Source organism: Zonotrichia leucophrys, chromosome Z, assembly GCF_028769735.1.
Source record: "Zonotrichia leucophrys gambelii isolate GWCS_2022_RI chromosome Z, RI_Zleu_2.0, whole genome shotgun sequence".
NCBI classification, from domain to species: domain Eukaryota; kingdom Metazoa; phylum Chordata; class Aves; order Passeriformes; family Passerellidae; genus Zonotrichia; species Zonotrichia leucophrys.
The window spans coordinates 56122994-56136143 of NC_088200.1; the positions used below are offsets into that span (position 1 = coordinate 56122994).

The 13150-nt window shown below is 39.2% G+C and overlaps 1 protein-coding gene across 1 annotated transcript in view; it reads left to right on the forward strand.

The window, feature by feature from the left end:
- Positions 1–9930, forward strand: part of LOC135459943 (E3 ubiquitin-protein ligase KCMF1) — a 45176-nt gene extending 35246 nt beyond the window's left edge. The window contains exons 4-7 of the mRNA XM_064736441.1: positions 2092–2193; positions 5826–6000; positions 8099–8381; positions 9296–9930. Of these exons, the coding sequence (XP_064592511.1) occupies positions 2092–2193; positions 5826–6000; positions 8099–8381; positions 9296–9557 (822 nt within the window). The 3' untranslated portion in view covers positions 9558–9930. The remainder of the gene's footprint in view (positions 1–2091; positions 2194–5825; positions 6001–8098; positions 8382–9295) is intronic.
- Positions 9931–13150: the final 3220 nt, after the last annotated feature.

The following is a 13150-nucleotide window of genomic DNA, read 5'->3' on the forward strand; positions in this document are numbered from 1 at the left end:
TTGACTGGTCAAGATGGAATGCAGTGCTCAACTAGAAGTCTGCTAGCATTGTAAATAAAAACAGATTTTATAGACTTCATAAAATGCCAATCTCTTCAGTCTTCTTTCATAACAGAGATGCTAATTTTCTGCTATTACTTCGCACTGCAGCAGCTTTCTCAACCTCGGGAAGGCATTACTAGGCCCCTTGTAGATGAATTGTAAGCACTCTGTTGTTGATACTTCAGTGGTCAAACTGGAGAGAGCTTTTTCTTACAGTAATGAATGGACAATCTGAGTCAGTCTCAATGTCCCTGTTCATCCTCTAAGATCCCAGTGATTCTTGTTGAAGTTACAGAAGTGTTGACCTAAAGTGGTTACTTTGTATGTAAATGCGGAAGTAGTGCTAATACAAGGACAGTTCTGGAAACTGGCATTGTTCTGTTAGGGGGATTGACTTAGGCCTTTCATCATTCAGGGTTGCATGATGATTTCTTAATAAAAATGCTCATAAATTCAAGAGAAAATTCTGACATTTGCCTTTCGTCTGCACCATTCGTTCATGCATGTTATAATTAACAGTGACCTTTAGCTGTGTCACGCTTAATCAGTGATCTAGCAGTCTTTGTTGTGGCTCTGTCAGAGCTTATGCTTAACTAAATTGTTGTTTGTGCATAACAGTATTTAGGTAACTCTACCTAGTCAGGAGTTCTTGAAAGTTTAGTTGATATTTAGAATTAGGGCTGGGATACTTTGATTCCTTCTTACTCAATATTCATTATAACCTTTTCCTAACTGATGTTTTTCTGAGGTCTGAGTATATTCACAAATCTTTGTCATGTCAACAAAGAAATTTCTGGTGATTTCCTGATTTCTGGAGTGGGCTGTTCTTCTTGTATTGGGTTTCTGCTTCCTCAGAGTAGCTTAAATAAAAGAAGATTGCTTTGATGGTCTTGCATTCTTTTGATATGAGAAGATTAAGCAGCTGTAATGAAGTTTAGGGAATTCACAACTACCTGTCCAATACACATCCATTTCTACACGGTAGCTTTGATATGTTGGCATAGTTGAGTATTTATTATATTATGCTGTGATAGGATATGCCCTGTAGTGCACTGGCTTGGCATCTGTAGTGGTGAAAAATCTGTGGAGAGAAATGCTGAACATTGAAAATAAAAGGAGAGGAGTTGTAGCAAAAAGCTTTTAAAATGTCTGGTTTTCTTTTCAGAACTGGCCACTAAAATGAAAATGGAATTAGATGCAGCAGTTCCTGTTGAAAGCTGAGATTTTATAGTAAATTTATTTCAAGACCTTGTTCTCACTTTTATGAGAGTACAATAGATGTGTGCTCTTTTATACAGGTGTTCTTAATGCTCATGGTCTTTTGAGACCTACACTCAACAGCTTAAGTGTACACATGAGAAATGAAAGAAAAATGGAAGATGATGCTGTTTGTGGAGTCATTGTCGTAATTACTGCAATAGTAGTGGTGATGTTTGCCTGCTTATTTAACTGTATTTCAGTTCAAAAAACAAAACAAACAAAACCTGCCAACCAAAAACTCTGAAGTGGGGGGGGAAAAGCCCCAAAACCGAAGAGAGATCTCAGTACTTGCTCAGAAAGTACTGTCGTGGAGAGGAGTATGGAGAGCAGCCCTTCTTTGCCAAACCTACACTGCCTGAGTGGGATGGTCTCAGCTTGATACTTAGCAAATATGAGCAGTTTCATTCTGATTCCTCTGCTGGGATGAGTGTCAAGCAGGCAAATAGCATTCCTATATGATTCAACTCTACTGTCTCTGGCAGAATTGGCGTGCAAAAATTTCAAGACATTGCTAACTTTCAAGACATTGTAAATTGATTTTGAGAATCCTAGCTCTGGTTTTCTGAAGTACATAATATTCTGAAATTCATAAAGTGAAAGATTACTAAATTAATGTCTACACTTCTGTAATTTTTCTGAGTTTATTGAATGCGTTGATATCCAGGTGTTTGTGAATACCAAAATGTTATTTTAAAGCATAAGAGGCAATGTCTAATGATTGACTGGATAAAAGTTCTGTTTCTTGTAATATTTATAAAGTTGGGTTTTTTCCTTGCTTTGTCATTTCAGATTTGTCCAATATGTGCAGCATTGCCTGGAGGGGATCCGAATCACGTAACAGATGACTTTGCAGCTCATCTTACACTGGAACACAGAGCTCCTAGAGATTTAATATCCTTTCCAATTTGAGGCAAAGACGCTAGACTGTTTCACCTTGTAGTCACAGTGACTTGGTTTGATTTTTGTAGTCAAAGGCTCATATTCTGGATTTCCTGGAACTTAGGTTGCTAAAGATACGTTTCTATTAAAAATAAAAAGATTTGTCTCCTAGTTTGAAAAAGACAGACTGTGCACAGACTTGTAGGTATACTTGAAAGTGTTTTTACTCTAACCGCAGAAAAATATAAAGGATTTTGACATACAGAGTTTTTTTCTACTTGCACTGTGTTTCATCCTGCGTCATGATTACTCTTGGTGCTGTTTTACATATCAAGATTCAGTGCTGTATGTATTTCAGCACCTTCAGTTACCTTAGCAGCCAGTTACAGACATTTATCTGTGCTTGATGGCTGAAGAGCTGTAACTGTTGGTATTCCTTCGTCACTGTTATAGGAATATTTGTCTCCTTTTAAATTTTTTTTACTCCCTCAGATTAACTGATAAAATATCTTTTGGTTTGGGCGTTTATTTAATGACATGCAAGCTATGTAGCATCCCTACAGTAAGTAATCTCTGAACTATTCATTTGTGTCTCATTTAAACAAACGGAAAAAAAGACTGCATTATAACTTTGGTAGTGGCTTTTTTGTTCAGAGATTTTTAAAAAGGAACAAAGAATAATGTAAGCTCAGGCAGTTGGGGGGGAAAAAAAATCCAAGCCCTATCAAACAGAGTTAATTAGAGTAATAGAAGGACAACAGCATTTGAGGTGATGGTTCCACTTCAATTATGATTGTATTTGATTGCGTTTAAGTTTGTTAGTATTAGCATGGTTTAAGGTCAGGACAGACTAAATGTGCAGGTTAATTACTGTGCAATAATTGGATCAGTATGAACAAGTTTGGGTTTAGATTGGCTCTTTGAAAGGTGAATAATGAAAAAGTGCTACAAAAGTGGGTACAAAGTCGGATGAAAGCAGTTACCTGTACTTGCCTTTCTGAGGGAAAGGAGTAGAGCTCTCAGCACTGGGGAGGAGCAGGGTGCTGAACACGATGGCTCTGGCTGTGGGAGCTTGATCCCAGGCATCCCTGTGGTCCTTAGTAGCCAGGAGACATGCCATCCTCCCTTTCCAGAGGAAGTAGAATAAGATTGATGAGGGGAGAATATTTTCCAGACCACTGGATCTTTCCTGGCCTTTGGACAGCCTTGGAATGTTGCTTGATGGCTGATGTAGTTTGTGTCATTTTGAGTTGTGCTCGTTGTACCAACTCTGAGGTTTTCATAGCACCTGCCTAATTAGGCTTTTTCTAACAAGAATTACATAACTACATAGCAGTGTGCCAGAGTTCTAACTGTGGGCTTCCAACACTGTCTTAACTGTAAGGCAGGAAGTTTAAATTTTCCCAGCTACAGAATGAAATCAATTTCCTACTGAAATGTACAAGATACTTAATTAGAATTCAAGCTATTGCTGCATTTTCTCCCCCCTAGTACCAGAAATTCCACCAGATGACTTTTACATAGGGAATTTTTGAGCCAGGAAAGACAATCTTTTTTCAAATACAGAGTCAGGTTTTCACTATCAGTCATCCCAAAATGGATCTGTTTTGGGAATACATTGCCTGTGATTAAAAATTATACCTGTAGAATTTCCTGCTTGTACTCTATTGTGTTGGTGTCCAGTGTTGTCAAATTTCCAAAACGTGGTAAGAAGTATCTTGAAGTGGCTATTTGACATTGGACTCTACATCATATCCAGCAGCAGGGAGATCTAAGGCAGGAAATAAGGAAGAGAAGATGCCCTTTTTCACTCAGGTTCTGGCAGTGTAGGAAATAAGAACTATGACTCTCTGATACACATTATATTGCTGAATGAGAAGTTGAAGCTATACAGAACAATTCTTTGTGCTCTGTAATTGCCTTAATTTACAAAAAGGAGATAGAGAAGGCTCTTGACTTGTACTTCTTCTAGAGTAAAAATTTAGTTTGCAATTTGAGGTAAGACTTTACTGTTGGATTTACTACAGTTCTGAGAGGTGGCCTTATCCACCAGCTATTAATTAGACATGTTTGGTTAATTTGGGTTTTTGTTTTGTTTCCCTAAAGTTGTCCCAAAACACTGCATGTGTTTCTTACTACAAACCTTGTGCAACTATTGCAAGGTGTGTCATTTATTCCTACAGTCTGTGGCAACTTTTTAAAACTCAGTTTCTTTCTTTAGCAGGAAAATATCTGAAAATTCATTAAATAGATATTTTCAGCATTAATCATACAAATAGTTCTCACATGACTATTCAGTTTAAATGTTTTGTCACAAGATAATGTTTGCAAAGTCTTTTCTTACTCTAGCATAGCTGGTAAGACTCAAGTGCATGCTTAGCTGTTATTTGAAGAATGACATTTATCTCAAAACACTTTAAAAGATATAGTTGGGAAAGACCCCAGAGTCCTGTGTCTCTTGAAAAATCCCCAGATACTGTCCTGTTTTAACATGTTTAGTTATGAAAAGCTTGCAAAACTACATGGGTTCTTTAGTCCATCCAATTTAGCAACTCCAGCAGCACCCAAAATTGGCACACTCAGAGGTGCAAGATGCTCTGTACCTATTACACCCTAAATGTTAAGTTTTACACTGTAGCATAACTAACAGTTTTGAAAGAAGGAAACATTCTGTAAAGTCTTCTTGTAATGACCAGAAGCTCTCTCTTGCCATAGGAAGTCAAGTCATTCCTCTCATGACCTCCCATGATGTCATGAGGTTCTGCTCCATAACTGTGATTTATGAAAAATACATTGGATGCTACCCTTACACAGAAATTGATACCATATGAGTGGTAACCTGGTAACTATACTGTTATAAAAAACGTAGGAGATGGAGATGTAAGCTAAATTATAAAACACTAAAATAAAATATTAAAGTCTATGCTATTTCATTTTACACCGGTGAGTAATACTAATGATTTTTAGGAAGAAGCCTTATCTGGACTGTCTTGGAGGATGAATGCTAACAAATTTATGACAAAAATAATCTTTATTTAAGTTTGTTAATTACTTCAAAATTTATATGACAACCTATGTAAAAAGTGACACAAAATGCAAGTATGTGATAGGGGGAAGTGGGGGCAAAAGACAAAGTGAAAAGCATCATTATGATAGTGGAATTAGTGATATTTCTTTGGCTGTAAGAAGAAAGGTGAAACAAAGGGATGTGATGAATGTTCTGAATACTCCAGAAACCTACAATTTCCTAAAGACTTAAATTTCTTGGATAAATGCATCAAGTACAGAAGTCAAAAGCAATTTGGTAATTATTCTGATAGGAGTGGTAGTAAATTTTTTTACTGGTTTTGATACTTGATGTAAGAATTGGGTAGGGAGAACTGAAGTCCCTGTCTCAGCAGTAAGCTTGGCTGAACATGGATTTGTGTGGGTTATCATAGAAAAGTTTGATTAAAAAAAATTTACCAGATCAGTAAGTCTGACCTGTAGCAGAGCTACAGTGTACCTTAGCTTTGCTTCTGAAGTTGAATCATTACTTTATGAATCAAGAACAGTATACCTGAGTATTTGACCCATCAGATGTCCTTTAGTGGTTGTTTAACACTCAATGCCAAACAGTTCTGTTTTCTTAACTTCTTGTCCACGATGAATCCAGTGGTGTTCGGCATGTTCGTAGGATGTTCCACCCAGGCCGGGGTTTGGGAGGACCCCGCGCTCGTAGATCAAACATGCACTTTACTACCAGTTCCCCTGGTGGGCTTTCGTCTTCTCAGAGTTCGTATTCTCCAAGCAATAGAGAAGCCATGGATCCTATAGCTGGTAAGAGCTGTAACCACAAGTTTTACTCCACTGTCCTCCTTCGCAGGGGAAGGAGAATGCAAGGTGGCAGTAGTTGCCCTGCTCTGTGTTGCTGTGAAGCTGCATGTACAAGCACAGCATCCCACAGAGGGGTGAAGAGGGAAAGAGTGTTCTTACTGTCAGCATCAGAAAATAATTAGGCCGTGTCTTTAGGATTCCCAGAAATAACTTGTTTGTTCTATTTTTACCTCTGATGTGAAAATAACTTTTTTTTTTACAATGAAGAAAAAATAGAGGGTGAAGACAACTCTGAAAACAAGTACAGTTTCATCTATGGGTAAATGTAAACATTTTAATGCCATGATCTTTGACCATACCAATATGTCAGGGAAACCTCAGAATGTCTGCCACAAATCCACTATTACTTCAAATGCAAAGGAGACGCAGTGCTCAAACTGGAGCTTGCTACTATTAGGCTGTGACTTCTTCAGGGGGAGGTAGCCAGCCACCTGACTTAATGAGGCATTCCCTCTGGAAGGGGAGCTGTGAATCCACTGCCTCTCTTAATCATGGTCCCCTCTGCCTGCCTTCTGCTGGCTCTGGTTCTCTGCTGGCCTGGTGTGCCCTGATGTAACTCATTAAATTAGCTGTGAAGAAGTAGCCCATTAAGAGAAAAAAACAAATTAAGTGAGGTCACAGGTGAGTTTGAAAAGAGGATTGAGGCTTCCAGTGCAAGACATTCTCTTTCTTTCACCAGGGCAGCTGCTTCACTTCATTTAAAATGTGAGGTGACTGCTGAAGTTTGTTTTCAGCTTTGCTGGACCTTCCCACTTAGCAGCATTAAAAGTAGGATAAAATGTCATTCTTCTGCATCTATTCTTTTTTGGTGGAAGATGTGTTTCTGCATTTAGAGCACACTGAGCTGTGTGTCCATCTTCTTCCTGGACTGTTTTGAGTTCACACCTCTTTCCAAAATACTCTTCCCTATTTTCCAAGCTTTAGAATACAGTGAGAATAAATATATCTTAATCTTGCCTGTGAGTTTTAACATGTCTGCCTTTTTACTGGAGTAATAAATAGGGAAGACCACAGTGATTTTTCTATTTAAATTTATAGCATCAGTTACTTTTCTTAAACATTTTTCCCTCCCTGTGGCATTCTCTAGTAATAAAAATTTACTTTATGTTGGTGCTGCTATCAGTATTGTTGAAAATTACTCCACCTCTCTAGTTTGTATTTTGCTTTGTTCCTTAAAAAACAGATTGTTTTAGTATGACTGCCTTTTGTTAATGCAATGGAAGAAAAATTTACATGACCTATGTAGTAAGTTTGTAAAGTAGAGCAGAGGGACCAGGAGCAGGATTGTCCCATGTTTCTTCTACCATGGTATCAACTGCAGCAGGTATCTGAGACCAGAAGTACCTTCTGCGCAGGGCATGGAAGAGATCCTGCAGTAATGCACTGTGCAGTAACTGGCTGCTAATATTTATTTAAAAAAAAACTTGGTGGATAAAATTTACAAGGAGCATTCCAACCTTCTGAATTGGAAAACTTAGTAACAGACAGAGTTTTTAATTGCTAGGCCTTCTGCATACTTCTTCCAGAAATAAGAATTCATACAGAATGCTTTTGCTGTGAAGCAGTGATTGAATCTATTTCCCTAACTAAACTTCCGTTATTGAATTTGATGCAGCACAGCTTCCCTCTGAGATAGTTGTGAAGATGAAGCTTGTGTTTTGAGGGAACACTTGTTAAAAGAAAAAAAAAAGTCACCATCCAAAGCCAAAATAAAAAAGTTTCTTAGTCAGTGGCTATTTTGGCTTGAAGTTTCAGAGGGTGGCTGCAGAGAGCTGTCTTTTGCCAGGCTCTGCCTGGCAAAAGATTGGCTCTACTGTTGTTGTCAAGACTTTAAACCTCGTCTTGTCATTTGGACTACATCTGCATAAATTAGTCTTAATCTTTTTGGGCATTAATCTTCACAATCTTCTCTGAGCATTGTTGGGTTTTGATGTTAGTTGAGAAGAATGGAATTTATGCACTGGAATTCGGGGTGTATTTATTCTGCTGTATAATGCTTATTTAAGATCTTAAGTCATAGAAGCTTTCTCTTCTTTGGCAGAGCTTTTATCCCAGCTATCAGGTGTGAGGCGTTCTGCAGGAGGACAGCTCAACTCCTCTGGCCCTTCTGCTTCTCAGTTACAGCAGCTGCAGATGCAGCTGCAGTTGGAACGACAGCATGCACAGGCAGCGAGACAGCAACTGGAGACTGCACGCAATGCAACCAGACGCACCAACACGATCAATGTCAGCACCACTATGACACAATCCACAACAACAACCAACACGTCTAACACAGAAAACAGTCAGCAGACTATCCAGAATTCCCAGTTCCTTCTGACAAGGTAATTCGTTCTGTGTATTTACTTGTATTTACCTCTTATAATTTCTGTTTACCTTAGTACTAGTAGAGATACAGAGCTCAATGAAGCTTATATGTTTGGAGTCAGGCACACGCCTAGGATGGCATTAATTAACAGAATATTTATGTAGTTTAGAAATTTTACTTAGACCCCAGGATTATTTAAAAGAGGACTCACTTCCTGTGTCATCCCAGTTCTTCTAGAACACTGACCACTGACCTGAAATAAAAATATTTTCCACATCTTCCCTGCCACACCCACTGCAAGCATACTTCTTTTTGTCTGAGATTGTGGAAGAGTGTGGTAATTTTAACAGTTCCTGTGCCTGAATTTGAATCAAGTGGATTTTTATGTAAGTTCAAAATAATGCCATGTGACATCTTTCAATCAAAAATTCACTTGAGAATCTTAATTAAAGCACCTGCAAGTGTCACAGACTGTGACTTTCAGAGTTGGGAGTGAGCAGTTTCCTTGCCTTCATCAGGGCAAGCAGTGTACCTTAGGAGAAGTGGAATTCCTTCAGTATTTACTTTACACAGTGCAGTGATGTGTTTTGTAGCCAATGTGAACTTACAAGTTGATGTGGAGGCATATAATTACATGTCCAGGAAATGGCACCAGCCCTCCCTAAAAGACTCCTTGAATAGCAGGAAACCTTGCAAACAGTTTCTGATGTTCCTCTAACTTTAAGCTGCACTGTGAATGCTGTCGCAGCAGCAGAGAAGGGATGGGTTCTTGAAGGCATGCCTGTTGTACTGAAGTGCTGGACGTGTTGATGGGCAGGTAGGACTGTCCTGAAGGAGCAGTTTCTGAGCACATCTCAGCCTGTCCCTGGTGTCACCAGTGAAAGGGGCTTTCAGCAACTCTCTGTCTTCTCTTCCCTTGCTGCTGCCCAGGTTGAATGATCCGAAGATGTCAGAAGCAGAGCGTCAGTCAATGGAGAGCGAACGGGCAGACTGCAGCCTGTTTGTTCAGGAGCTTCTATTGTCCACTCTGATGCAGGAAGAAAGTTCTTCCTCAGATGAAGATGAGCGGGGGGAGATTGCAGATTTTGGTGCTATGGGTTGTGTAGATATTATGCCTCTAGATGTTGCTTTAGAAAACCTAAATTTAAAAGAGAGTAATAAAGGAAATGAGCCTCCTCCACCTCCTCTTTGATGACATCCCACTTTGCAGACAATGTCCTCTGTGCTGTATTTGCCAATGAAAGTGGACAACAACTATCTTGGGTTTGTTTTGGTGATTGTAATTTCAGGTCTGTCACTCTTGTTACATTGTGTACATTCAAAAGAAAGAGAGAAAGATATATATGATAATCATTTCCACTTAACTAATTTTTACTTCTAGCAGGTAAATGTAGGTTGCAGTGCACAGCCAAGGGCTCTGTGTCCTGTACCTTGACATGAAAAAGGCTCTCCTAATACTCCACATTCAAACTGAAGAGGAAAAAAAAATGAAAAATCTCTAATGAAGCTGCTGTGTGTATTTATGAATATTAATGAATAAAAACTGCTTGGATGGTTTACCTTAACTACTGCATGACGTTTTTTGCAGCGTGCATGAGTTTTAGTGACCTTGTCATTTAAAATTTTAAATTCAAGGAGTAAACTATAAAACACAAAGCTTTCCCATTATTCAAAGGTTATGTGATAAAAAAAGGTTAGCTCTGAGTAGCAGTTTGTGGCCACAAACTAGCCTTTTAATAATATGTGACAGAATGACATCTTCATGTGCTGTTCCTGCACAGGATGGAAACTCTGCAGTGGGATACATTGTCGTGACCGGGGTGTGGCCTTTTGCTGAATGTGACCCTTATGTTGCCCTCTCAGCTGTCACCTCAATGTGGAGTTAAACTTCATTTAAGGCATCTGTAGGAGACACAACAGTAAGGCCACTGCTGGAAGCTACTGCAAGGGGCTTTTGTGTGCCCTAAAATCAAATGATGTTCACTTTCGTTTAAAGTTTTTCTTTGTTGTGGTTGTTAACATTTTTTAATTGTTAAATATGTTTTATTCAGGTGTAGACAATTCATATATTCACTGTGTTTCTTAAAAAAAAAGTTAGCCTGGATCCTATTGTCTTAGTTTAAAAGCCTTTCACAGCCTCAATCATATTTTGAGTTATTTATGTATTTGCTTCATAGTTTGCAGAGACCTGACAGTATCAGGAGAGCTTGAGGATTTGGATTCCCAGACTGTCAGTATATTACAAGAAATTCTTAATGCTAACTTTAGCACCTTTTATTTATTGTTTCCTTTGGTTATTTTTGCTGGTATAAAAAAAGTTGGGGAAAAAAAAGCCTTTTAGTTGAATCATGCCACCTACATGCCTATACTGTTAATCCTACTGGTTTGAAAAAAAGTATGGTGTTCTTGTGCATAGAAATTTATAATAACCCGAAAGGAGGGACAGAAGGGGTATGTTTGGTCTTGGTTTCCTTTCTTTTTTTTTTTTTTTTGGGGGGGGGGGAGTGTGTTTGTTTGTTTGGGGATTTTTGCTGTTGATTGGGGATTTTTTGTTGGTTGGTTGGTTGGTTGGGTTTTTTTTGGTGTGTTTTTTTGAATGTAAAGTTAGATTATAAAAGCAAAAGTGCACACAGCTTCTGATGAAAATTTAAACTAGGCTTATATCATAATGATGTCTTTCCAGATCTCTCACCTCACCCCTTCTCTCTTTCTCTGTATCCTCTCATCTCAGCAGCATTGTAGAGTAAACGTAATGACTTAGACACCATGTGGTGTTCTCAGCAGAACTGTGACATGTATGCTAATCCAAAATAACAGCAGGAAAAAAACATCCCTATAGACTGAGTTTAAGTTCCTTCCTCTCTTTTTTTTTTTTTAATCATCAAATCTTGATTGTTTTCCTGTAGAGCAGCATTAGCTTTGGTTGGGTTTTTTAAATTTTTTTTTTAGTCTCTGCAACAGAAAAATATACATGCAGCCTCTGGTTACCCTGAGAGTTACCCCCAGCAGGGGACTTTTTTTATTGATTGTTGAAGACTTTCAAAAATTTTTCAAGCTGTAGTTTTTCAAACACATCTTCTGCACATTACAATAAGACACACGGTTCAATAAAGCATTTTCGAGACTGTTGTTCAGTTGATTTTCTTTGGTTTTAATGTATTTTCCAGACAGTTTTGTTCCAGAAATTTCTGCATCTGCCTTTAATTATAACTGTATTTTCCAACACAAAATCAGTTTGTATACACGTCCTGGGTGTATTAAAATCATATGCTTTGGCAGGTGATGAAGTACATAATCCTAAAGTCTTCACAGGTAGGTGAATTGAAGGCTGCACAGACCAAGATGGATCTAAAACAGCTCTTCTCAGTGTGGTGGTGTTCTGTATTGGTTAAGGCTGGTCTCTTACATTGCCTGAATTCCAGATGCCACCACACTTGCTTGGAAGGGGATGCAAGCTGTGTTTGTTTAGAGACTGAATGCACGCTGGCTTGAATTTAAATGTATCCCTGGATGTCATGTAACTTGTACGAATCGTCATTGGTTTGGGAGGCTGTTTGACATTTTTTTCTATTTTAAGTTTAAAAATTACATGAAATGGCTACTAGGAGGGTATTCCAGTAGTCTGTCAAGTTCTATTTGCAAGAAAGTGTTTTTCCTTCTCAGAGTAAGCTTTGCCAAGGTAGCATTTTTGGGGTACTTCCAAAACATTTATTTTCAGGGTGCTGTGGGCTGCAGTGACTGCAGCCTCCATCAGCTTTGGAGGGGGATCCCACAGGGGAATATTGCCTTTTCCATGGGAGAGGGGGGGAAAAAAAATCACAAAACAATAAATAAACCACCCCACACCACATCCCAGCATTCAACATGAACAACCCCCTTCCAGGAAAAGGAGCCTTAGTGCTCTGCCCTTGCACATTTCCTGGAGTGCAGGGACACCTGTACTGTGACTGTGTGGTCAAAGTCATGTAAAGAAGCACTTTTAAAGGTACCAACAAAAGCAATTTTATTACAAATTTTTAGCATGACTGATTCTAGTCCAGTTCTCCTTTGTGTGCTTTATCTATTTGGTAACAGAGCAAACCTTGCCAGAGAACTTAATCTGGAGTGACACACAACAGAGATGGGGATGCAAAAGGGTGAGGATGGAGAATGTAAGGATGCAGAAGGGGAAGGGAGACCCTCCACGGAGTCACAAATTTCACAAAAGCCGCCTTACCAAACCTCCCCTTGGAATTGCTCAGTGCTTTATGTCTAAAGGATGGCAGCACTTAATCATTGACTGATTCTGTAAGATTTACCATAACCACAACAGAAACTAAATTTTGAATTTAAGATGGCAGCATTGATGCTACACTTGCTATAAAGTGTTGAAGTCAGTTTTCACACCTGCACACAGACACAGGCATGTATACATTCAAATATTCCTCTGTGTGTGTGCATATTACAAAGCCCCTGTTAAAAGCTCCCCCGGAGTTGAGTGAAATGCACACCTGGGATGCCTTTGCATCTCTCAGTGGGCAAAGGCTTCAGCCTCGAGGAGGGGGAACCAGCCCAGGCCCCACTGTCAGCTTTGAGTCCCAAACCTGTGGGCTGATGAGCACCAAGAGGCACATCCTGCTCCAAGGGACATGCTGGCTCAGCCCTGGGGGCATGGGATTTCAAAGCGCCGCCCGTGGGACCCCTGCTCTTAGGGTTGTGAGATGCTCGGCTTTAGTCTCCCATCAGATTCCATCCTGGACTCAAAATTACTCAACAGTAATTTTCCTCAAAAGTACATAGGGGCTC